At 39.7% G+C, this 26,590-nt stretch overlaps 1 protein-coding gene across 3 annotated transcripts in view; it reads left to right on the top strand.

The window, feature by feature from the left end:
• The first annotated feature begins 806 nt into the window (after positions 1–806).
• The window catches only part of Dtd (D-aminoacyl-tRNA deacylase), a 31,314-nt gene continuing 5,530 nt past the window's right edge, over positions 807–26,590 (top strand). The window contains exons 1-5 of one of the 3 annotated variants that reach the window (XM_071674914.1): positions 807–843; positions 8,448–8,555; positions 15,824–15,914; positions 20,138–20,240; positions 23,061–23,193. In XM_071674914.1, coding sequence (XP_071531015.1) covers positions 8,513–8,555; positions 15,824–15,914; positions 20,138–20,240; positions 23,061–23,193 — 370 coding nt within the window. In that variant the 5' untranslated portion in view covers positions 807–843; positions 8,448–8,512. Of the gene's footprint in view, positions 844–2,564; positions 2,720–2,894; positions 3,086–8,447; positions 8,556–15,823; positions 15,915–20,137; positions 20,241–23,060; positions 23,194–26,590 lie in introns of those variants that run through there. The other 2 variants (XM_071674913.1, XM_071674912.1) reach the window with 2 other exon arrangements.

The following is a 26,590-nucleotide window of genomic DNA, read 5'->3' as shown; positions in this document are numbered from 1 at the left end:
ATAGAGATTTACTGTGGAAGGTATTAAGAGTATATGGTGTGGGAGATAAGTTACTTGAAGCAGTAAAAAGTTTTTATCAAGGATGTAAGTACGAGTAGGAAGAGAGGAAAGTGATTGGTTCCAAGTGAATGTCTGTTTGCGGTAGGGGTGCATAATGTCTCCATGGTTGTTTAATTTGTTTATGGATGGGGTTGTTAGGGAGTTGAATGCAAGAGTTTTGGAGAGAGGGGCAAGTGGATGAGAGGGTTTGGGAAGTGAGTCGGTTGTTGTTTGCTGATGATACAGTGCTGGTGGCTGATGCGGGTGAAAAACTGCAAAAGTTAGTGACTGGGTTTGGTAGTGTGTAAAAGAAGAAGTAAATGTAAGTAAATGTGAATAAGAGGCAAGGTTTTTAGGTTCAGTAGGGTTGAAGGACAAGTTAATTGGGAGGTAAGTTTGAATGGAGAAAAACTGGAGGAATTGAAGTGTTTTAGATATCTGCTCCAAAGTTAGCGTTATTTCAATATATGAGGAAGTTCAGATATCAATTAAAATGCTAAAGTGACTTGGGAAGTTTATTAGAAACCTGTTGAAATAACAAGGAAAACAGTACAGATATTACACGTAATTCATTCTCATCGAAATGAACATGCTCGAAAATTTTTTGAACCGGTTCGGTTCGGATATATTTTTGGGGTTCCCCACCTCAGGGCCCCTGTCCAGTTCAGGTTCAGTGGGACTCTCGGTGGTAACAGAATTATCCGTGAGTGAGAAATATACTCAACATTTTAAAGTGGAGTGGTTGGAAACCCTCAAATATGAAGTGCTTAAGAAAAGTAGAAGGGGATGACACAAAATGTCTTTGTAAGTACTGCAGTTGCCAGCTGCCTGCTAATCTTAGTGACATCGAAAGACACAGCAAAACAAGTAAACACAAGAAAGCTAAGAGCCATTCAGTACACCACAATTCCGTTTGAAAAAAGAGAGTGATGACGCACGGGAGACAAGGAAGTAGATCACTATTCATCGTAGAACATTGTTCATTACGTGTTGTTGATCATCTCAGCTGTTCATTACGTGTTGTTGATCACTCAGCTGTTCATTACTTGTTGTTGATCACTCAGCTGTTCATTACGTGTTGTTGATCATTTCAGCTGTTCATTACGTGTTGTTGATCACTCAGCTGTTCATTACGTGTTGTTGATCATCTCAGCTGTTCATTACGTGTTGTTGATCACTCAGCTGTTCATTACGTGTTGTTGATCATCTCTTAATTGTTGAGAGTAACAATTGCGTATCGCTATCCAGTTCTGTTGTGAAAATAAGAAGATTGTAGTGACTTTCTTGGATCTTGTTGAGCTGAGTGACTGTAATGTTAATATGTGATGCCATCAAGAAGTCCTTGAATAATAATGGGTTGGGGTCACAAAACCATGTAATTGGCACGGACAATGTTTCTGTGATGACAGGTGTTAACAACGCTGTGTGTGTGTGTGTGTGCTAAACTCAAGTTCCTCATCTGATCCTGATCAAGTGTGTGTCATTCTCTACAGCTAACTGTATCTCATGCTGCAGCTGAGTGTCTTCCTAGGAACCTGGATTTTATGATCAGAGAGACCTATCATTGGCTCTCCCACTCTGTCATTCGCCAAGCAAGGTACATAGAGATATTTTCTTTGATCAGTGATGATCAAGCTCTGTTGAAATTAATACATCTGAGCCAGACACGATGGCTGTCGATTGAATCAGCAACTGTCAGCATACTGCACCACTGGGTTGAACTCAAGACTCGCTTTGAAATGGCAAGAAATGGTGAGATATGTTACACAGCTCAGATCCTCTATGAAATGTTATGTGACAAGAAAATACCATGCCATCCTGATATTCCTGAATCATATTCTTGGTGAAGTTCAGCGTGTAAATGTGAAAATTGAAGCAGAGGTACAGGATCCAACCAAACTGCCAATTGACCTTATTCAACTTATTCTATAAATTCTTAGGTCGTCATCCCAGGCAGAAAATCAAATGAAAGAGATTCATTTGAGAACTACTTAGACCTACTTGGGGTACGAGTTTGAAAAGATGACACAATGTAAGTTTCCTGTTGATAAGAATATTCGAGGAAGATTCCTACAGTTGTAGTAGAGTTGGTGAAACAGTTTCGTCAACATTTTGTCAGACAATGTCCAAGTGTTACAGTCAATATCATCATTGAGTGCAAGTGAATGTCTGCAACCCATAAATCCTGGAATACTGGAATTAGCAAAGATGTTTACTGATAACGAAGAAATTCTCACACGCATTGAGTTCCAGTGGAGGAAGCTTCATCATCCATTATGGAAACAAAACTGACACCCCAGCACTCTGGGCTGAAATAGCCCCGTTCATGGATGCAACAGGAGAAAATCCCTTCAGTGACCTCTCTCAGCTGGCGTTCTTGTGCTGACATGGCCTCACTTCAACGCTGATGTAGAACGTATCTTTACTCATGAACATCGTGAAGTCAAAGCTTCGAAATAGACTATCAACAGTTTAAATGCAACACTAACTATCAGGTATGGGCTAATAAGAAGTGGAAACTGCTGTTATGATTATAAACTGCTAAAGGAAGTACGGAAAAAATTGGGTCATTGGAAGGATACGAGTCATGGCCAACACAACCAGGAGCTTCACATGACCACAACCCACAGAACCCCGAGGACCAAGAGATTGCTGAGTGGTAATTAGATCTGGAATAATGGTGAGTGTTTGTGTTAAAGCAGTCATTCGTACCTGTTATTAATAATTTGGCACGTCAAAAGGCAGAAATATTCGAAGAGCATTTTTTTTCGCTGTCATTTAAGTAAATCTTAGATTTTTTTAGCACGTTCCGGAAGTGAATGTAGCGCCATCTGAAATTTAAAGTTGGCAACTCTGACTAGCATATTTCAGTTGGCTTGGTGTTACTACATCTGTTACGGGTTTATGTTCTCTCAAGGAAATGTTTCTGAGCTTTATTCCTGTGTGTGAATCATCCATGTTGACTCTAGTGGCTGGTGTGGTGCAATTCTTGATGGGTTGAAGGTCTCAAGAATCTGTACTTAAATCCATTTGTTGTAGTGACCTCGTAAGTTCGGCTGTCGTGCATCATGCAAGAAGTAACCTCTTCCTAGGTCTTAGTCACTTATTAGCCATACCCATATTGTCTGGCTTACCAATAGTGGCATTGGATTTGTAAGGTTGTGTCAGTCTGTAGCAGCAGCACCTTCATCTTTTCCATTCGTTCTCTTATTTCCTCAGCTTATCCTACCCTGTTCATCCCCTTGTGGTCAGTCTGAGGGTCTACACATGACTTTCCCATAGTCGCTGTACGTTTTGTGTTAAGGCCTTGAGATGTGCTTTTTTCTTTTTTTCGTGGGGGGGGGGGGGGGTGGCAAGTGCTAAACGCCTCATGACTAAAGTTCCAAGTACTCGTGAAGGACTTGATGTGAGAAATGGGGACCAGTGTTACCGACTACAGCAGGTATTCCATGTTTTGTGATGATAGCTTATAAGGTTTCTTGTATGTAGTCCACTTCTATGAATTAGCTGCAGTAGTCCACTGTCACCAAGTAATGTCATCATCTGATGACTAAGATATACAAAAAAATTCAAACTAATAGACTATTGGGTCCTTTCGAGACTGTGATAGTGAAAGAATATAAGAAACACAGTATGTGGTAAAAGTTAGAGGGAATACAGATAATTCAAAGAGAATTAAGCTGCAAATTGTCATTTTGACTGTGGAGGTGCAAATACTGAAAGTCTTGGTCTTGAAGCGAAGTATTTACCAAGCCTTTTCTTAAATGTATCTGTGGTACTGCTTTCGACCATTCATAAATGGCAAATCGCTCCATATGTTCGAGGTAAATTGTTTGTTGAGGTTGTATCCAATACTATGAGTAAAATCAGACTAATCAAGTCTCACGCAACTTGATAGATCAAGATTATCAAAGCTATTGATCATTATGAATACTTAGATCACCTCAACTTGCTCTTTTATAAGCTAAATAAGTTAGTTTTATCTGATCCAGGATTTATTTCTCAGTCCAGGAATCATTTTGGTAGCTTGATGCAGTAGTCTCCATTTTGTCTATGTAATTTTTTTTGGTAGGGTGACCAAAACTGAACACAGTATTCAATATTTCTTGGGGCTTAAGTTTGAAGGCTTTCTGTGAAACCAAAAATTTTGTGTGTGTAATTCACTGCTTCTATGTACTGCTTACATGTAGGTCAACAGAGATTATTATGCTGTAATCTTTTACCTCATTTTTTTTATATTGAAAGTTCCAGTCATGGACAAAAGTCCACATCAAGGCCAGGCCTAATTGAAGTATAGAGAGAATTATGAAGCAAAAAGAAAAGACGAGAAAGTATTTATGAATTATTGAGAAAGTGAAAAACCCGTCTTAAAATTTACTTGGTCATACTCATTGGGAAAGACATGAGAAGGTAGAGAGTTTTATATTGAAGGTTCTAGTCATGGACAAAAGTCCACATCAAGGCCGGGCCTAATTGAAGGATTGAAGATTTATAGTTTTTTGCAAAAGAGGAAACAATATCATTAAGAAGAGTGTGGTGAGAGTAAGTGAACTTGGAAAAGAGACGTGTGAAAAAAAATTAGTGTAGAATGGCAAAGAGGATAGTAGATTAAGCAATGAGAGCAAGTGAGGAGTGAGAAGTATTTAGTGAAGCATTTGTAGCATGTGCGAGAGATGCATGTGGCATGTGAAAGATGGTAGGTGGGTATATTAGAAAAGGTAGTATGAAAGGCTTTCATGCAGTACTTATAAGAGTAAGTGACTGGGGGATGGATAAGAGAAAGTGGTAGAAGGTCAAGAGGAAGTTGCAGGGGTTGAAAAAGAGGGCAAATGAGAATTAGGGGGATGAGCATCAGTAAACTTTTGGGAGAATAAGATGTTTTGGAAGGAGGTTAATAAAGTGCAGAAAACAAGAGAGCAAATAGGAACATTGGTGAAAGGGGACAAAATGGAAGTGGTAACAGGTAGTAATGAAGTGAGGAGGAGATGGAGTGAGTATTTTGAAGGATTGTTGAATGTGTTTGATGATAGAGTGGCAGATGTAGGGTGTTTGGGTCAGGTTGGTATGTGATGATAGAGTGGCAGATGTTGGGTGTTTGGGTCAGGTTGGTATGTGATGATAGAGTGGCAGATGTAGGGTGTTTGGGTCAGGGTGGTATGTGATGATAGAGTGGCAGACGTAGGGTGTTTGGGTCAGGTCTTTATATGATGATAGAGTGGCAGATGTAGGATGTTTGGGTCAGGTTGATATGTGAAGTGAAAGAGTCATGGATAGCAGTTTGGTGAAGAGAGATGAGGTGGTGAAAACTTTATGTGAGTTGAAATGTGGTGAGGCAGCTGGAGTGGATGTTGTAGCTGTTGAAAGCATTAAGAAAAAGTGACTTTGTTGTTGATTGGTTAGTTAGGATTTTCATTATGAGGTGCCTGAAGATTGGCAGAATGAATGTATAGTGCCACTGTATAAAGGTAAGAGGGATAAAGATGAGTTTTCAAGCTATAGAGATATAAGTTTGCAGAGATTAACTGGTAAGTTACATGGGAGAGTAGTGACTGAGAGGATGAAGGCATGTACAAAGCATGACTGGGGAGGAGCAGTGTGGTTTCAGATTTGGTAGAGAATATGTGGATCAGGTTGTTGCCTTAAAGAGTGTGGTAGAAATATTTAGAAAAACGTGGAATTTATGTGGCATCTGTGGATTTGGAGAAAGTTTATGATAGGGTTAAAAGGGATTCCTTGTGGAAGATATTAAGATTATATGGTAAGAGAGGAAAGTTGCTAGAAGCAGTAAGTTTTTTATCAAGGTTGTAAGGCATGAGTGTGAGTAGGAAGAGAGGAGAATGGATGGTTCCAAGTGAAGGTTGGTCTTTGTCAGGGGTGTGTAATGTCACTATGGGTGTTTAATTTGTTTATGGATGGAGTGGTAAGGGAGGTAAATGCAAGAGTCTTGGAGAGAGGGGCAAGTATGTGGTGTGTAGGGGATGGGAGGGCCTTGGAAGTGAGTCAGTTGTTGTTTGCTGATGATACAGCACTGCTGGTAGATTTGAGGGGAACTGCAAAAGTTGGTGACTGAGTTGGGAAGAGTGTGTGAAAGGAGGAAGTTTAGAGTAAATCTAAATAAAAGTAAGGTTATTAGGTGTAGTAGGGTTGAGAAACAGGTTAGTCAGGGTGAGTTTGAATGGAGAAGAATTAGAGAAAGTGAAGTGTTTTAGATACCAGGGAGTGGACATGGCAGTAAATGGAACCATGGAGGTGGAAGTGAGTTATAGGGTGGGTTGGGATGAAGGCCCTGGGAGTGCTGAAGAATGTGCAGAAAGATTGTTATCCTTAAGGGCAAAATTGGGTTTGCTTGAAGGTATAGTCCAGCTATATTATGTGGATGTGAGGCTTGGTGTATAGATCAGGATGTGCAGAGGAGGGTAAGAGGGAAGTGTAATAAAAAGAGTGTGGTGAGATAGCTGAAGAGAATGTGCTGAAATGGTTTGGACATACAGAGAGAATGAGTGAGGAAAGGTTGACAAAGAGGATATATTTGTCAAAAGTGGAGGGAATAAGGAGAACAGGGACACCAAATTGGAGGTGGAAGGATGGAGTAAAAAAGATTTTGGGTGATTGGGACCTGAACATACAGGAGTGTGTGGCATGCACAGGATAGAGTGATGATGTGGTGTATTTAGGTTGGCTTGCTGTCAGCGAACTGAACAAGGGCATGTGAAGTGTCGGGTAAACTATAAAAATGTCAGTGGGGTTTAGTTGTGGATAGGGAGCTGTGATTTTAGTGAATTTGACATGACAGCTAGAGAATGGATAGGGCTGGTGTGGCCTTTGTCTGTTCCTGGCACTACCTTGCTAACATGAGAAACGGTGGTTAAGGATAAAAAGATATATATGTAATCAATTATATATTTATTATACTTGATCACCATTTACCATGTCAGCGAGGTATCACAAGGAAACAGATGAAGAACGGCCCATCCACTCATACACACATACATATACACAAATGCCCATACATGCACATATACATACATATACATATCAACATATACATACACATACATAGACATATACATGTATATACATATACTATCCCTGGGGATAAGGGAGAAAGAATACTTCCCACGTATTCCCTGCGTGTCGTAGAAGGCAACTAAAAGGGGAGGGAGTGGGGGGCTGGAAATCCTCCCCTCTCAATTTTTTTTAATTTTCCAAAAGAAGGAACAGAAAAGGGGGCCAGGTGAGGATATTCCCTCAGTGGCCCAGTTCTCTGTTCTTAACGCTACCTCGCTAACGCGGGAAATGGCGAATAGTTTGAAAAAAAAAACAAAAAAAAAAAACATTCATACTTGCTTGCCTATCCTCAATATTATTGTATTATTTTGTCGTTCATTAGTCACTAGTAACCAATATAGTTGCATCACTGATATTGCACTTTGGTATTTGTGTTTTCAGATCATGTACTGTATTACTATCATTTGCTAATTGCATTGCACTGTTGGAATATCAGAGAAGTACATGTCTCTTGGTATTTTACAATGTTGCACATTATTATCCTTATTATGTTATGTTCCCTGCTATTTGCATGAGTGGATTGGGTAAGGGAACAGTTGGTGTTATGGAAAGTGGCCATTTCTCTACAGAAACTTCATACAGTGGTGGGAAGCACCTTGCTATGATCATGGAAGGGAGCATCAAAAGGGTTAAGTTTTTGTATATATTACATACTTCAAAGTTAATTACAAAAGATTTTTGCTCAGGAATATAAACTTTTTATATATTGAGTTGCAGTTGCTTTATGAGTTCACTCAGTAAACTTATTTATTGAGAAAAGAAAACTTAATAGGTCAAGCTAAGATTTCTTTTAATCAAGTTTTAGATCACTATAGCATGGTCAATATCTCAGGATATCTCAGAAATATATGTATTAGATCATGCAAACCTTTTGTTATTACATTCTTACATGAAACAGTGTATTAAATGCTTTGTGATGCAGAAGCAATTTTAAATTTTTTGTGCTGAACAAGTGAATCATGTAAAACCACATTTAAGAAAATATATCAAGGAATGGTATGCTTCTTTATGAAATGATAAGTAAAATTTCAAGCTCACCTTTAACTTACTTATCAGCACTTTTAAGAAGACCAAGAATATGTAGAAGGCCATATTGCCATGTTTATTATGGAAGAACAGTGGCAACATTTGGTTTATATGCCTTTTCTTTCCACCTGTAGCAGAGGCACATATTTTTGTCATTGCTTTGAGAGAAATGTACTGCTAATTTGTAAATGCTCTTTTCTGGGTACATGGAGAAGATTCTTCACTATTGTATTTTCTTTAGACCTACTGAATACTGTATTTGCTTGAGACATACACAGAAATATGATTTGTAATGATGATTTAATCTTTGGCAGGGTAGTACAACAGACTGGTGAATACTAGACCATCTATTTTAAACAGTAACAGTGTTTTGAAGATTATGAGGGTCGTATTACAACGAGTGCGTCAGGCATCTGTCACAGGTAAGATTGAAGTTGGATGAGTTGAGAACTGACAAAACATTGTAAATAGTTATTAAAGTAAATAACATGAATTAGACTTAAAGGAGAAAGGTCCCCTTCCTCGAACTGAACCTCTTTGACTTAACCATTCAGCCACGCTAACCACATATAAATGATTGTATATTTACAAACTGAGATTTCCGGTCACAGTTTGAAGACTAAAATCTAGGTTGGAAAGGAGGGTGAATGGGTGCTGAATACCTTCACAGGACAAATCATGCTCATTTCTCCTCCAGGGATGGAAGAGGGAGGTATTACACAGTTTGCATAGTTGTTGATGCAACTTGTCAAAATTTTTCTGCTTTTGCTTTTACATATGTACCCCAATAATTGTTATGTACAGAGTATACATACATATTATTGTCATTATAACAGTAAAAGCAAAAGCCATTCCAGTAACATATAGCTAGAAAAAATATTAAAACAGGCCTTAATGACAAGTGTTAGCTTTATCTGTAGTACTGATGGCACAATAATTTATCTATGGACTGTACATGGCAAGAATTCCTCTTATATTGTTTATTTCTTATTCTGTGAAGATATGAATGCATTTATACACTGAGAAAAAGGGGTCATACAAGGGTGGACAGAAAAGTCTGTTGAGAGGTTAAAGGGCAACTCCTTTTTCCATGATGCATAGGTCACTCTATTTTGAGTTGTGGAAACAGCATATTGGATATAAAAAGTAGTAGGTAGTTTCTGTTTGGGCACTTCTCTCAAGTACCCACATCTCATCTTCTGCATACTACACACTTCACCTGCATATTTGAGTAGTGCTTCCCAAATTCCTTTCATTCTTTGCCAACGCCCCTAGTTTCTTTACTCTTATATTATCTGTTCACGCAATCTTACTTGGTATTTTTGCACATAAGCCACTTTTATCACCTTCTTCCCATCCAATTCATTTCTTTTTTTTCATAAAACAATAACAAACTTTCACACTCGCCTCCTTTAACAAGTGACAAGACACCCCACTAGGTGCCCCGCTCTGTCATTCACAACTGTCAGGCTCTCCTTTGCTTGTCTGTCAGTGAGTACATAATTCAGTAATGCACATTGACTCCCAACCCCACTCACCCATGTGTACTTATTTATGTATGTTGCTTTTTTAAACCAGATGTTTCCTGTCACTAATTCTTTTTCAACTAAACAGGGTACATTTATTATATATCGCCCATGCTCCCAGTTATACTTGCAACTACTATGCCACCCAATCTTGAATTCAAGTCCCCCCATCACTAATACCTGATCCTTTGTGTAAGAACTGCTGACACAGTTTTTCAACACCTTCCAAAAAGCTTACTGTTAGTCCTCATGCTACTGTGTGCATAGGCACTGAGTCACCCACCTCTTGTTATATACTTTCAGTTTCACTCACATTGGATTGGAACTTTCTTCCTCATGCTCCTTAATACATTCGTACAACTCCAACAGAAAAGCCAACTCTTCCTTTGCTTTTGCTCTTGCACTAACCCCAGAGTTCACTTTTCAGATATTCTGAAACCATTCTAAACCCCTTCCTTTGAGCTTAGTTTCAATGAGGGCCTGAACATTCAGATTCCTTTCTGCAAACATACTACTCTTTCTCTTCCTTATTACCATCCTGGTTACGTTCATGTGTATTCAGCCAGCTCAGCTTGACCCTCATGAAGGACTCCTCACTTGGCTCCTTCTTTTGTAGCTACTTCCAAGAAATGAAATATGAGGAGTTGAGGGTTCCCAGTCCCTATCTTCTGCCCCTTTTAGTTAACTTCTGTGGCATGCTGGAGACATGAGGGTGGTATTCTTCCTCCCATATCCCATTTCTCTTCAGTTTTTGAGTTACTGTATCTTGTATCCTTTTACTTCAGTAATGAAATATTTCAAGATTTTATAGGGTTTTTAGTCGTACCATCATTTATGATATAAGATTATGATTTTATATTCATATCCCACAAGTACTAGCAAAATATATTTGGATGAATAATCCACCCTCTTGCAGTGTGCTTTTAAACAAAAACTTTTGTTTTAGTAAACTTTCTTACCATGGTTATCTTGCCTTTACCTGATCTTGTGCATTTATAAAGAATTATTGAGAAAGGAGGTTACACACCCCGTCATATGAATAGTGTGGATGAGACTGTCGTATTTAGGAAAAGAATGCCAGCCAGGGTACTCGTTAGCAAGGAAGAAAAAGATGGCTCCAGGGTTTAAGATTGTCAGAGGTCTCTTGATGTTACTACTTGGAGGGTATACTTAAGGAGATGATAGTGTTTGATTCAGATAATCAGAGAGCTTTAAAGGGCTATGGAAAGTCTAGATTACCAATGATTTGGCAACAGATGCTGAATCACTTAATTCAGGGGGTGAATTTATTTACAGTTATTCTCAAATTCCTTCTTTCTCACACTCTCCCAAACTCACTTACTACCTTATGCAGTTTCTCACTTTAATCTGCCACCATTGGTGTCTCATCAGCAAATAACAACCTGCCACCCTCTCATCAAATGCATTCCACAGTCCTTCAAAATACTCACTCCATCTCCTCCTCACTTCATCACTACCTTTTACCACTTTCCCATTTGCCCTTTTTGCAGATGTTCCCGTTTGTTCTTTTGTTTTTCACACTGTTAACCTACTTCCAAAACATCTTATTCTCCCAGAAATTTAATGATAATAGCTCATAGCACCTCTTGTTTTTCAACTTCTTCAACCCCTGCACCTTCCTCTCACTACTTTTTCTTGTACATCTCCCAATTGCTCACACTCCTTTCTTGTGAGTACTGCCCATACATCTCTCTTTTCTCTTTCACGAGCAAATTTACTTTGGTATCTCACCACGCACTACCCTTTTTTACCTGCTTACCTCCCACCTCATGCATGCCACATGCTGGTGCTGCTTTCCAAAATATCTCCCATTCCTCAACCACTCTATGAGCTTTCTTTACTCTCACCTTTTGCCATTCTACTCTCAGCCTTGTATTTCTTCACATGTTTCTTTTCCAAGCTCACGTACTTTCTCCACTCTCTTCTCACCCATAATGTTTTTCTTTTCTGAAACTATCTACAGATCTTCATCCTTGCCTCCACATGGTAATAAAAAGAAACATCCCACCATCTGCCCTCATCACACTTTCACATCCAAAAGTCTCTTTTTGCAGTTAGTATGTAATCCTATGATGCGTGCTGACCATATATCCTATGTACGTATGTGTACAACCCTCTTTTTAAACCGGGTATCCCAGCCATTTTTCAGCACACAACACTACAAACTGTTCCCCTTTTCCATTCTAATTGTGTGATACCTATGCCCTCCAATTATTCTGTCAACCACCACATTACTCACTTCTTATTTAAATCACCCATTAGTACTACTTAGTCTCTTGAATCACAATTGCTGATGGACTCCCTCAGCTGCTCCCAAAACAGATGCCTTTCTTGATCTTTCTAATAGCAAGGTGCTATCCCTTTTCTCTTTTACCGTAATCAGTTCAGAGCTCACTGCTTTACACTCTCACTCCCACAACTGCTTCAGCAGTAGTGCTACCCCTTCCTTAGCTATTCCCCTCACAGCAGCAACGCGACTCTACTCCTAAGACGTTTCTGAACCATTCCTCCCCTTTACCCTTGAGCTCTATTTTACTCAGAGCAAGAACTCATAGGTTCCTTTTGTCAAACATACTACCTGTTTCTTCTTTCATCTTGTTTAGATCCACACACCTTTAAACACCCCAGCCTGAGCTGTCAAGGAGAATGAGTATAATCTTCCTTGGCTTCTTCATTTCCATCTTTTAGATATTGAAATACTAGAAAGGGGGAAGGGGGGCCTCCAAAACCTCACATGTCCTTCAAGTTGCCTTGAAGGACATGCAGGGAATGTAGAGGTAGAATTCCTTCTACCCTGTGCCAGCAGTATTTATGTATATTTTACAAAGGCAGAACTTTGTTGGTATAGGCAACTACAATTTTTTTCTATCACCAAGGATAGAAGCATAAAACTAAAGCGATTCATTATTCTGAAGCTAAATTTTCATTACTTCAGTGGTGCTTTTTACAGGGTAAGAGGGGAAGCGTTTACATAAAACATCATGAGGTATGTACCATTTGGGTACACAGTCTCACTTTGTGATTACTTTCCAAGCATGAATTCATACTGTTTACTCTAAGCACATTACACATATATTGACACATCATTTTTTGTAGACAGAAATGTGTTTATTTATTGCTTAAACATTATCTATTTATTTTATCTTATTATACTTTGTTGCTGTCTCCTGTGTTAGTGAGTTAGTGCAAGGAAACATACGAAAGAATGGCTCAACCCACCCACATACACATGTATATACATACACGTCCACACACGCAAATATACATACCTATACATCTCAACGTATACATATATATACACACACAGACATATACATATATCACATGTACATAATTCATACTGTCTGCCTTTATTCATTCCCATCGCCACCGTGCCATTCATGAAATAACAACCCCCTCCCCCCTCATGTGTGCGAGGTAGTGCTAGGAAAAGACAACAAAGGCCACATTCATTCACACTCAGTCTCTAGCTGTCATGTAATAATGCACCGAAACCACAGCTCCCTTCCACATCCAGGCCCCACGAACTTTCCATGGTTTACCCCAGACGCTTCACATGCCCTGGTTCAATCCATGGACAGCACGTCGACCCCGGTATACCACATCGTTCCAATTCACTCTATTCCTTGCACACCTTTCACCCTCCTGCATGTTCAGGCCCCGATCACTCACAATCTTTTTCACTCCATCTTTCCACCTCTAATTTGGTCTCCCACTTCTCCTTGTTCCCTCCACCACTGACACATATATCCTCTTGGTCAATCTTTCCTCACTCATTCTCTCCATGTGACCAAACCATTTCAAAACACCCTCTTCTGCTCTCTCAACCACGCTCTTTTTATTACCACACATCTCTCTTACTCGATCAAACCACCTCACACCACATATTGTCCTCAAAAATCTCATTTCCAGCACACCCACCCTCCTCTGCACAACTCTATCCATAGCCCACACCTCGCAACCATATAACATTGTTGGAACCATTACTCCTTAAAACATACCCATTTTTTCTTTCCGAGATAATGTTCTCGACTTCCACACATTCTTCAACGCTCCCAGAATTTTCACCCCCTCCCCCACCCTGTGACTCACTTCCGCTTCCATGGTTCCAACCGCTGCCAAATCCACTCCCAGATATCTAAAACACTTCACTTCCTCTAGTTTTTCTCCATTCAAACTTATCTCCCAGTTGACTTGACCCTCAACCCTACTGTATCTTTGCTTTTATTCACATTTTCTCTCAGCTTTCTTCTTTCACACACTTTACCAAACTCAGTCATCAGCTTCTGCAGTTTCTCACATGAATCAGCCACCAGCACTGTATCATCAGCGAACAACAACTGACTCACCTCCCAAGCTCTCTCACCCACAACAGACTGCATACTTGCCCCTCTTTCCAAAACTCTTGCATTCACCTCCCTAACAACCCCATCCATAAACAAATTAAACAACCATGGAGACATCACACACCCCTGTCGCAAACCTACCTTCACTGAGAACCAATCACTTTCCTCTCTTCCTACACGTACACATGCTTTACATCCTCGATAAAAACTTTTCACTGCTTCTAACAACTTGCCTCCCACACCATATATTCTTAGTACCTTCCACATGTACATATTCGTACTTGCTGCCCTCATCCATTCCCATGCCACCCCGCCACACATGAAATGGCACCCTCCACTCCCTGTGCGCATGTGAGGTAGCACTAAGAAAAGACAACAAAGGCCATATTTGTTCATACTCAGTCTCTGTCTATCACATGCAACACGCCAAAACCACAGCTCCCCCTTCGCACCTAGGCACCACAAAACCCTCCATGGTTCAACCCAGATTCCCCATATGCCCTGGTCCAATCCACTGATAGCACTCCGACCCTGGCACACCACATCGTTCCAATTCACCCAATTCCCTGCACACCCTTCACCCTTCTGCATGTTCAGGCCCCGATCGCTCAAAATCCCCCTCACTCCATCCTTCCACCTCCAATTTGCCTAAACGTGTAAGCACTAATACTAGAGTAGTTGTTTTATTATTCTAAAACTAAGTGAAACCATAACACCTTCCTGATGTTTATGTGGGTAATAGAGGATGGGCTCATAAGGAAGCTTTCTTTATGATTATCTGTAACTGCAGATCATGTAACGAATTTATGACTGCCCAGTTTATATGACTCTGAAGACCAGTTAAAGGTATAATCTAACAAAACTCAAAGTATTTTTATGCACAAATTGTGTGTTTCATTATCAGAAACACCTAGAAATATTCTAGTTGTTTTGGTTTTAGTTCTACTGTATACTAACATATAGCTTTCTTCCTATTCACCTTCAGGTGAAAATTACAGTGTTTACCAACTTTCGTCTTCATTACTTTATTCATACGTTATCCATTGTATCTTGCATATTGTTTGATAGTGGGCATGTAGATGTAGCATCATGCCAAATCTATTAATATTCAACCCCTGTGACAATACCTGGGTACCTTAGGTGCATGATTTTCTTTTCTAGCTGTAGTCAGAAGCTGGTAGTGATATTTATAGGTAATTAGTGGAATCAAACATCAGCTGGGATTTCAGATGAGGCTGGGAGCTATCAAGACTTTGCATGATGGCCAGGGATTTGAGCTAAGAGAGTGTCATATGAAGAAATGAAGCAGTCAAAGGGTTAACCAATTGTGAACACCATTATGTTGACACCTATGTTCCAAGAATTATAAAGCAAGTCAGCACCAACTATCAGGGGATGATGACAATTGTGCTCAGAGGATCTTACTGATTTGTTGATGGGTTGACCTGGGCTGAACCATTAGTCTGCTAGGTCTAAGATGATTAACTAGGGTTAAGAGATACTTACTTTCCTAGAATGTAGGGGTTTAAAAGGTTTTCTAACTCCAGGGGATCCTAGAGATTCTCTAAAGGTTTACAGGACACTTCCCTGGAGAGAAGCAGTTTTTCATCCTTCAGCACTTACATTTTAGGTCTTCATGTTAAGCAAACCATGTACAAGCTATTACTCATAACACATTTTTGTGTCTTTGAATTTCAGCTTTACTACCACAGGGACAGCAGTTTGGATTTGAATATTTATTATATAATGGGAAATTATATTGTTTACACTTATGTAGCATATCCTTAACATCAACAGTGGGGGAAGAAGTGATCAGCTCCATCGGGCGAGGTGTGTGTGTCCTAGTTGGCATCCACAAGAATGATACCCAGGCAGATATAGAGTTCATGTGAGTTTCTTATACAACCAGTAAGTAGAATTTTAATCAGATTAATCCTCATCACTCTCACTGATGTATGCTTATGTGGGCTGTATTTTCCAAGTGTGTTCACTTCTGTTCCAGTTAGACTGATTTTCATCATCCTTTCAGTCTTGTCGGCAGCTAAGCTAACCCTTACAGATGAAATTATTCATGTATATGCTAAAACTTCAGTATTTTGCATTTCCTTAATGCTCATTGATGATAATTGCCCGCCATCATTGATTTAAGAAGCTAGAACAAGGGAGAGTAAAAGTGTGGTCCTAATAACATTCTTTTCATCCTCTGTTAGAAATATTTTTTTACACCCATTTGTTTATCCCACCATAATGTTGCCTCATCAGGAACAACCAAACAACAGCCAACCTATCAAACACCTATGAAACCAGTGCTTACCATAAACAAGTCAAGCCTCGCACACTTTTTCATCATAGTTTATCTTGACCACTTCATATACCCTGCTTCAGCCCACATCTTACCTTTCTCCTTTCACATCCTCCCTTCTCTTCTGACACATAGATCATCTTAGATGTTCTTCCTTTTCTCATCCTCTTCATTTGTCAAAACCATTGCAGCACATCCTGGTCAACTCCCTTGATCAGGTTTTGTTTACTACCACATCTCTCTCTCTCATGCTGTCATTCCTCATGCGAACAATCTGCCTCACATTACATATGGTCTTCAGGCATTTCACTTCCAACTCATTCACCCTCTTCCATTCTTTCGTCTTAAGACCAAAACTCTTTAAGGACTACTATACCTTGAAACATATGCATCTTTGCTCTAACAAACTTTGACCTCTCCTTTTACACACTAAATATATCCAGGGCTTATGTGTGACTCGTTTCATCCCCCATAGTTCCCTCTGGTGCTGTATCCATTTGCAGGTATAGTGCCCAAAGCACTCTACTTCTTCTAGGTCCTTCCCTTTCGAACTTACTGTTAAATCATTTGTGTCATCTTGCTGCACCTCTTTACCTTACTGTAGTTTATCGTGACTCTCAACTTTCTCCTTTCACACAAACAAACTCTGACATCAGCTTTTGGAGTTTTTTGGAATCTGCCACCAGAGCTGTGTCATCTGGAAAGGGTAAATAATTCACCTTTCATAAAATAATGTATTTTATGCTGTATTAGGTACACCGACATATTAGATGCACCCATAATTTAGCAGGGAATGTCTAGGAATAAAAAAAAAATTATAGGATTTCTCTCACATGCAGGAGGTTCCTCATCAGTGCTGCCTATGCTTAGTCAGCCTTACATCTAAATTAATCTTAGCATAACAGTTCCCATGCAGTTTATTCTTCCATCAGGAACAGTTATCATTGAGGTGGACATTTTCACCCATTTTAGCTCGGGTTTAGTGAAGTTATAGCACTAAAAACTAGCAGATTATCAATGAAGTGGGACAGACAGTGACACCATATAGCCTTTGGTTTCTTTATCAGTAACACACTGTACATGTGGCTACAGCATCAAAACACGTGCTTGTAACTTTACTTCTAGATTGACATTTTATCAGTGCTTTTATTCACAAAGAAACAAATGTGTGTGAAAGGAGAAAGTTGAGAATAAATGTGAATAAAAGCAAGATTATTAGGTTTAGCAAGGACAAAGAGACAAGGTAGTTGGGTTGTGAGTTTGAATAGAGAAAACCTGAAGGAAGTGAAACATTTTTGATATCTCAGAATGGACAGGCTGGTGAAGGGAACCATCAAGCTGAGTCACTTGGTGGTTGGGGGGTGCAAAGGTCATGGGAGCATTGAGGAGTGTGGAAGGAGAGTTATATCTGGGAGGGTGAAGATGGGTATGTTTGAAGGTATAATGTTCCTGACAGTGATGTGGGGATGCAAGGCTTAAGCTTTTGCTTAGAATGTATGGAAGAGGGTTAATGTGTTGGCAATAAAATGTTTGAGGACAATATGTAGTTTGAGGAGGGTTGATCATGTAAAGAATGTTAGGGTAATAAGAAGAGTATGGTTTAGAGAGCTGAAAAAGTGTGCTAAAATGTTTGGACATATGGAGAGAATGAGTGAGGAGAGGTTGACAAAGAGGATATTTGTGCCTGAAATGGGTTATACAAAGGATGACTTGCTGACATTGGACTGAACCAAGGGATGTGAAGCAGCCGTCAGAAACCCTAGAAGGGTCTATGTTGCCTGGTTGTGGATGGGGCCCATAGTTTCAGTGCATTGCACCTGACAGCTAGAGAATGTATACAAGCAAAATAGTCCTTTTCTTTGTCTGTTCCTGGTGTTACCCTGCTAATGCAGGAAATGGTGGACAAGTATGAAAAAATGCATTTTTTTTTTCATACATATTTACCATTTCCTGCATTAGCAAGGTAGCATTAAGAACAAAGGACTTAACATTAGAGGGAATATCCTTACTTGGTCCCCTTCTCAGTTCCTTTTTTTTTTTTTGGAAAATTAAAAACTGGAGGGGAGGATTTCCAGTCCCCTAAACCTTCCCCTTTTAGTTGCCTTTTACGACATGCAGGGAATATGTGGGAAGTATTCTTTTTCCCCTGTCCCCAGGGTAACACACATAGATATAGATACAGAATATTAGTGAAAAAAAAGTATGGTTTTGTCTTGTAAATATCACCTATGGCAAACATAATTTCAGGTATCTAAAATTGGATTATATCCAATGACAAAAGAATAAGTGCCCCAAATAAAAAAGTTAGGAAAATTTTAAAACAATAATGAAAACTGAGAAGATTGTCTGGATTATGAACTAAGAAAAACTACATGACCGACCAGCATTGCAACATTGACACACGACATTCATTACATGTATGATCCAAAGTGCAGGAAAAGGTGATTTCAGGAAAACAAATGCATAAAAATATTAATAGGGCAAATAACAAGATAGGTATTGGGGGTTGAACAAAATAGGTTTTAGGGGGTTGTTTACGTAATTTGTAGTCCTCTTACTTTATATTTTGTGCGTTGACTGGGATGGGGTTTGTCTTGTGCTATGGTGGGGTGATTAGCATTCCTGACCATGAGGCATTCAGGGGTCACATGGAATTGAGCTCAAAGGTTTGAATCCTGGACATGGCAGTTGGTCCATAGTCTACCCAGCTTTTTGTCCTCCCCAAGTGTTGGTTGATAAACTGGATTAGGCTAAGGTGTATGTGTACTTAGACCTTTCTATTTATGTGTATTAGATTTATGCCATTTTTAGAATAATGCACTCAGTCCATTTACACATGTTTTATTTACACGGGCTGTTGTTTGGAATAACACGATCATCATTGGGCTGGAATTATGGTGGTGTGGTGTTTTCAGTCTCATACGATAAGCATTCATATGCATGGTGTAGATGCAGTTTATAGTAATGGAGTGCTTCAATATATTGTATATTACATGTGTTTTGGGTCTTGCTTGGTGTGACTAAAGTTCATATGTTTTGAGAGAGGTGAACAAACAGTTGATATCGTGTGCCCTTGGACTTGGTAAATCTACTTTACGAACTATTCGTGATAGTGCAGGGAAGATCAAGGTGTGAATCTACTTTACAAACTATTTGTGATAGTGCAAAGAAGATAAAGATGAGTCCCAAGAATGGAAGAGTAATCAGTGCATCAAAGACCTTGTATTTCCAAAGTTTAATTGTGGGGAAGATGGAATGAATGTTGAATACATGGATTAGGCCCCAGACTCATGATGAAAATGTTCCCATCAGCATGCTTGTGCCCTAGGCAAAGCTCAGAATATACACGATGCCTTGGCAGTAGAAGGAGCAGGGAAGATATTTCAAGTAAGTTCTGGTTGGTTTACAAATTTTAGAAAATGCTGCAATTATTACATCTGATGAGTTTGCTTCTGCTGATGTTGCTGCCAAAAATTTCCTCGGAACCCTCAAGACCATAATCAAGGAAGGCATTTATTCTCCTAAGCACATTCTTCATGTGAAATAAGACCACATTGTTTTGTTATTTCTTTTTACAAATAGTATTCATTCTTCTGTATGTTTATTATTGTATTTTATATTTCCTGGTATGTGTTTACTGTAGTTTTTCACTGGTATAATATTTAGTACTGTTTCATTGATTATTTTTTTTACTTTAACTGTACGTTGATCAAAATATTAACTAAATTCAATCATATATTTATGATTTTTATTTCTGATCATCAGATTTTACATAAGGGTATTAATGAATAGGAATGTTTTGTTTGCAGAGTGAGGAAAGTTCTTAACACGCGATTGTTTGAAGATAAAAATGGAAAACGATGGCAGCTGGGTGTTAAGGATGCTGGCTTGGAGGTTCTCAGTGTTTCTCAGGTAAGCTTATCTATCTATCTATCTGTATCTCTGGGAACTTCCATCAAGGGATGGCCATGGCAAGAGAGTCCCCACTTCCTTGCGTACACCATTCCGTGCATTCTTCCACCATTTCTCTCTCCAGTATTCTTCCACATTATTTGCCCATGTCACAGGTGGTCTTCTTAAAGCAACCCCTTTAATTATACTATCATACATACTCCTTGTTCTCCCTGGGGATAGGGGAGAAAGAATACTTCCCACGTATTCCCTGCGTGTCGTAGAAGGCGACTAAAAGGGGAGGGAGCGGGGGGGCTGGAAATCCTCCCCTCTCTTTTTTTTTTTTTTTTTTTTCCAAAAGAAGGAACAGAGAAGGGAGCCAGGTGAGGATATTCCCTCAAAGGCCCAGTCCTCTGTTCTTAACGCTACCTCGCTAATGCGGGAAATGGCGAATAGTATGAAAAAAAAAAAAAAAAAAAAACCTTGTAAACTCCTGGTCTTCCAGTGGAAGAATTCAGTGTTTAATGAATGGGAACAGTTGGACAGCAACGAAGAGTTTGTGAAGGATTTGAAAATGAAGTATGCTGGTTTACTTGAGGAAGGTTTGGGTACACACACTGGAGGGAAGGCCAAAAATTTATGTAGATGCTAAATTAAAGCCAAAATTCTTTAAAAGCTCACCCACTGCCTTTTTCTTTGAGAGAGGCTACAGACATAGAATTGGACAGGCTTGTGGAAAATGGAACACACACCAGTAGAAAGCTCAGAATGGGCCATTCCGATAGTGGTTATGTCCAAGCTATACTCACAAGTTAGAATTTGTGGAGACTTTAAAGTGACAGGAAACCTGGTGACTGAGAAGGACACTTTTCCAGTTCCAAAATTGATTACTTGACCAATTTGGAAGGATGTAAGTCATTCTCAAAATTGGACTTAAGTGCTTATCAACAGATGTTATTGGATGAAGAGTCAAAGAAGTATTAAGAGAATACCCAATGGGATCAAGAGTGCATGTGGGATTTTTCAGAAAAATTTACAATTAAGATATTCCACACACTGTTGTATATTTAGATACTCTTTTGATCTTTAGAAACACTGAAGCAGAACATAGAGCAAACTTGACCAAGGTGGTGACGAGGTTAAATGAAAAAGGTTTGAAGCTACATTATTTGGGACATAACACTGCTGTACAGGGCATTTATGTATTAGAAAGTAAAGTAAAAATTTAAGGGTGCATCAAGACCAATAGATGTGCAAACATTGTGATAATTCTCAGGAGGTATAAAGTTTTATGGTAAATTTCTGAGAAACCTCCTCAGTGCTTGCGCCATTGTATATGTTATTAAAGATGGCAGTGGTTGCACCCACAAGAAGCTGCACTTACAAAAGCAAAGCAGATGGTATTTCTAGTGAGGTTTTGGCACATTATGATCCAGATAGGCCTCTTTGTTTTGTCATGCGATGCAGTGCTAGTACACCAAAATGAAGATTGATCAGAACTACCTATCGCTTTGCTTCACACAAAATGAATGATGCTGACAAAAATTATGCACAAATTAACAGGGAGAGTTTGGCAGTAGTGTTTGGGGGTGCGCCATTTTCATAACTATGTGTAGGGAAGATCATTCACATTAGTCACAGACCACAAGGCCAGTTCCTCTTTTACTGAACACAAGACATTGTCCAGTATGATTACCTGTTGAAATTTAGAAATGGTCATGACAATGCAAATGCTGACCAATTGAGTGGAGCACATTGAAGATTCGCCAGTTGCAGCTAAACACGTCAGGAGATGGACAACACATGACCCAGTATATGCTAATTTTTTTTTTTCTAATCAAGAATGGTTGGTCAGAAGCTGCTCAGGTTCCAGAGTTTAGTCATTTTATGTATGTAGAGATGAACTTAGTACAGAGGAAGGTTGCATAATGTGGGGGAACAGGATAGTGGTTTCTCCAGCAGGACAGCAAAGGCTCATCCAGGTATCTTCACATGAGAGGGATAACTAGATCATATGTTTGGTGGCCTAATTTAGATAGGGACATTGAACAGTGGGAGAAACTTAAGAGATTTATCAAGTGAATAGAGGTAAACCCAATAAGCCATGGGAAAGAGTTCAAGTAGATTTCTTCAGACCATTTACGGGGCATATGTATTTGGTTCTCATTGATTCCTAATCAGAATGGTTAGAGGTAAGATTTATGAATACATCAGCACATGCAACCACTGCTGAGTTAAGGTATATTTTTACCACTTATGGGCTGCCCTGAGTGTTAGTTAGTGATCATAGGAACCAGTTTACCAGTTATGAATTTGACCAATTTATGGAGAAAAATGGGAATTGACCAGGTTACTTGCACTCCTTTTCACCCTTGCTCTTATGGAATGGCTGAAAGCTGTTCAAACATTTAAAAATGGGCTAAAGGAAATGGAAAAGCAGACATAAAAACAAGGTTTTATTGATGTTCACCACAGATTGTAGCTGGTTAGGTTAGATTAGATCAAAAGTGAAAAGTTCCTCAACAAGGTTGTACTACCTTCTGTCATTTGACAATGATACAGCCATGCCTGAGGTGACTTTCACACTTGTAACCACAAGCAGATGGAGTCTGGTAACACAAGACAAGAATTATAAAGAGATGGATGTCTTTACAGTCATTTTCATAGTTTGTGTTTGACCAGTTAACTATATTTTCCTCATGGTTATGAAATATTTATTCTTGTTCATTAAGCATATGTGAGAATGAAATTAGGTAAATTTTTTTCATCAACACATGATATTAATAAACTTGTAAATATACAACACCATTGCATATATTACAGTGTTATTTTACACTTCAGTTCACATTATACTGCGAGCTGAAGGGAAACAAACCAGACTATCGTCATGCAATGGGTGGTGAGGCAGCAGAGAAGTTTTATGAAGACTTTATGACTCATTTAAGCAAACAATACAGTAGTGATAAGATCAAAGGTAAGCTTTTTATCATGTATTTTTATCTTTTAATTGCCTAATTGGTCACATTAGAAATTTTCCTCAGCAGAGCTGAATACATTGGTGTCCCAGTGTAGAATATTTTGTTTTATATTCTTCGTGTCTGACTTGCAAGCAAATTCATTACGTTAACCTGATATAGTATAGTAAAAATACAGAAATGGTTTTGTAGCAGAATCTTTATTGATTTCTGATGAAATTAAGGAAAACACTTCTCTCCTTTGCACATTGCTTTGTCATTTGTATGTACTTCATAGATAATTTTTTTTCTTTACACAATCTCATTTGTGATGCAGTTTGTTGCTAAAATGTCACATCAAATAAAATTAAATGTGAAAAGGCTTTACATGATCATAGGATGAGGATTACAAATATGCGCATACATTGATGGAGCCCCAGGTGTATAAAACTCCCTCCCCATGTAGTACAATCCAGTAATTACACATAATAGGGTTTTCATAGTCAACTGTAGTGTGAGGATGAAGAGGATTTAGAAAATATGGTGTGGGAGGAAAGTTGTTAGAAGCAGTGAAAAGTTTTTATCGAGGATGTAAGGCATGTGTACGTGTAGGAAGAGAGGAAAGTGATTGGTTCTCAGTGAATGTAGGTTTGCGGCAGGGGTGTGTGATGTCTCCATGGTTGTTTAATTTGTTTATGGATGGGGTTGTTAGGGAGGTAAATGCAAGAGTTTTGGAAAGAGGGGCAAGTATGAAGTCTGTTGGGGGTGAGAGAGCTTGGGAAGTGAGTCCGTTGTTGTTCGCTGATGATACAGCGCTGGTGGCTGATTCATGTGAGAAACTGCAGAAGCTGGTGACTGAGTTTGGTGAAGTGTATGGAAGAAGAAAGTTAAGAGTAAATGTGAATAAGAGCAAGGTTATTAGGTACAGTAGGGTTGAGGGTCAAGTCAATTGGGAGGTGAGTTTGAATGGAGAAAAACTGGAGGAAGTGAAGTGTTTTAGATATCTGGGAGTGGATCTGGCAGCGGATGGAACCATGGAAGCGGAAGTGGATCATAGGGTGGGGGAGGGGGCGAAAATTCTGGGGGCCTTGAAGAATGTGTGGAAGTCGAGAACATTATCTCGGAAAGCAAAAATGGGTATGTTTGAAGGAATAGTGGTTCCAACAATGTTGTATGGTTGCGAGGCGTGGGCTATGGATAGAGTTGTGCGCAGGAGGATGGATGTGCTGGAAATGAGATGTTTGAGGGACAATGTGTGGTGTGAGGTGGTTTGATCGAGTGAGTAACGTAAGGGTAAGAGAGATGTGTGGAAATAAAAAGAGCGTGGTTGAGAGAGCAGAAGAGGGTGTTTTGAAGTGGTTTGGGCACATGGAGAGAATGAGTGAGGAAAGATTGACCAAGAGGATATATGTGTCGGAGGTGGAGGGAACGAGGAGAAGAGGGAGACCAAATTGGAGGTGGAAAGATGGAGTGAAAAGATTTTGTGTGATCGGGGCCTGAACATGCAGGAGGGTGAAAGGAGGGCAAGGAATAGAGTGAATTGGAGCGATGTGGTATACCGGGGTTGACGTGCTGTCAGTGGATTGAATCAAGGCATGTGAAGCGTCTGGGGTAAACCATGGAAAGCTGTGTAGGTATGTATATTTGCGTGTGTGGACGTATGTATATACATGTGTATGGGGGGGGTTGGGCCATTTCTTTCGTCTGTTTCCTTGCGCTACCTCGCAAACGCGGGAGACAGCGACAAAGTATAATAGATAAAAATAAATGTTATTTGTTTATGGATAGGGTTGTTAGGGAGGTAAATGCAAGAGTTTTGGAAAGAGGGGCAAGTATGAAGTCTGTTGGGGATGAGAGAGCTTGGGAAGTGAGTCAGTTGTTGTTCGCTGATGATACAGCGCTGGTGGCTGATTCATGTGAGAAACTGCAGAAGCTGGTGACTGAGTTTGGTAAAGTGTGTGGAAGAAGAAAGTTAAGAGTAAATGTGAATAAGAGCAAGGTTATTAGGTACAGTAGGGTTGAGGGTCAAGTCAATTGGGAGGTGAGTTTGAATGGAGAAAAACTGGAGGAAGTGAAGTGTTTTAGATATCTGGGAGTGGATCTGGCAGCGGATGGAACCATGGAAGCGGAAGTGGATCATAGGGTGGGGGAGGGGGCGAAAATTCTGGGGGCCTTGAAGAATGTGTGGAAGTCGAGAACATTATCTCGGAAAGCAAAAATGGGTATGTTTGAAGGAATAGTGGTTCCAACAATGTTGTATGGTTGCGAGGCGTGGGCTATGGTTAGAGTTGTGCGCAGGAGGATGGATGTGCTGGAAATGAGATGTTTGAGGACAATGTGTGGTGTGAGGTGGTTTGATCGAGTGAGTAACATAAGGGTAAGAGAGATGTGTGGGAATAAAAAGAGCGTGGTTGAGAGAGCAGAAGAGGGTGTTTTGAAGTGGTTTGGGCACATGGAGAGGATGAGTGAGGAAAGATTGACCAAGAGGATATATGTGTCGGAGGTGGAGGGAGCAAGGAGAAGAGGGAGACCAAATTGGAGGTGGAAAGATGGAGTGAAAAAGATTTTGTGTGATCGGGGCCTGAACATGCAGGAGGGTGAAAGGAGGGCAAGGAATAGAGTGAATTGGAGCGATGTGGTATACCGGGGTTGACGTGCTGTCAGTGGATTGAATCAAGGCATGTGAAGCGTCTGGGGTAAACCATGGAAAGCTGTGTAGGTATGTATATTTGCGTGTGTGGACGTATGTATATACATGTGTATGGGGGGGGTTGGGCCATTTCTTTCGTCTGTTGCCTTGCGCTACCTCGCAAATGCAGGAGACAGCGACAAAGTATAAAAAAAAAAAATAAAAAAGTTATATAGAAAAGCAAATGGATTTGTATGTAGCATTTATGGATCTGGAGAAGGCATATGATAGAGTTGATAGAGATGCTCTGTGGAAGGTATTAAGAATATATGGTGTGGGAGGCAAGTTGTTAGAAGCAGTGAAAAGTTTTTATCGAGGATGTAAGGCATGTGTACGTGTAGGAAGAGAGGAAAGTGATTGGTTCTCAGTGAATGTAGGTTTGCGGCAGGGGTGTGTGATGTCTCCATGGTTGTATAATTTGTTTATAAATGGGGTTGTTAGGGAGGTGAATGGAAGAGTTTTGGAAAGAGGGGCAAGTATGAAGTCTGTTGGGGATGAGAGAGCTTGGGAAGTGAGTCAGTTGTTGTTCGCTGATGATACAGCGCTGGTGGCTGATTCATGTGAGAAACTGCAGAAGCTGGTGACTGAGTTTGGTGAAGTGTGTGGAAGAAGAAAGTTAAGAGTAAATGTGAATAAGAGCAAGGTTATTAGGTACAGTAGGGTTGAGGGTCAAGTCAATTGGGAGGTGAGTTTGAATGGAGAAAAACTGGAGGAAGTGAAGTGTTTTA

Source organism: Panulirus ornatus, chromosome 20 (genome assembly GCF_036320965.1).
Source record: "Panulirus ornatus isolate Po-2019 chromosome 20, ASM3632096v1, whole genome shotgun sequence".
Lineage (NCBI taxonomy): Eukaryota > Metazoa > Arthropoda > Malacostraca > Decapoda > Palinuridae > Panulirus > Panulirus ornatus.
This window is presented reverse-complemented; position numbering and strand designations above follow the sequence as displayed.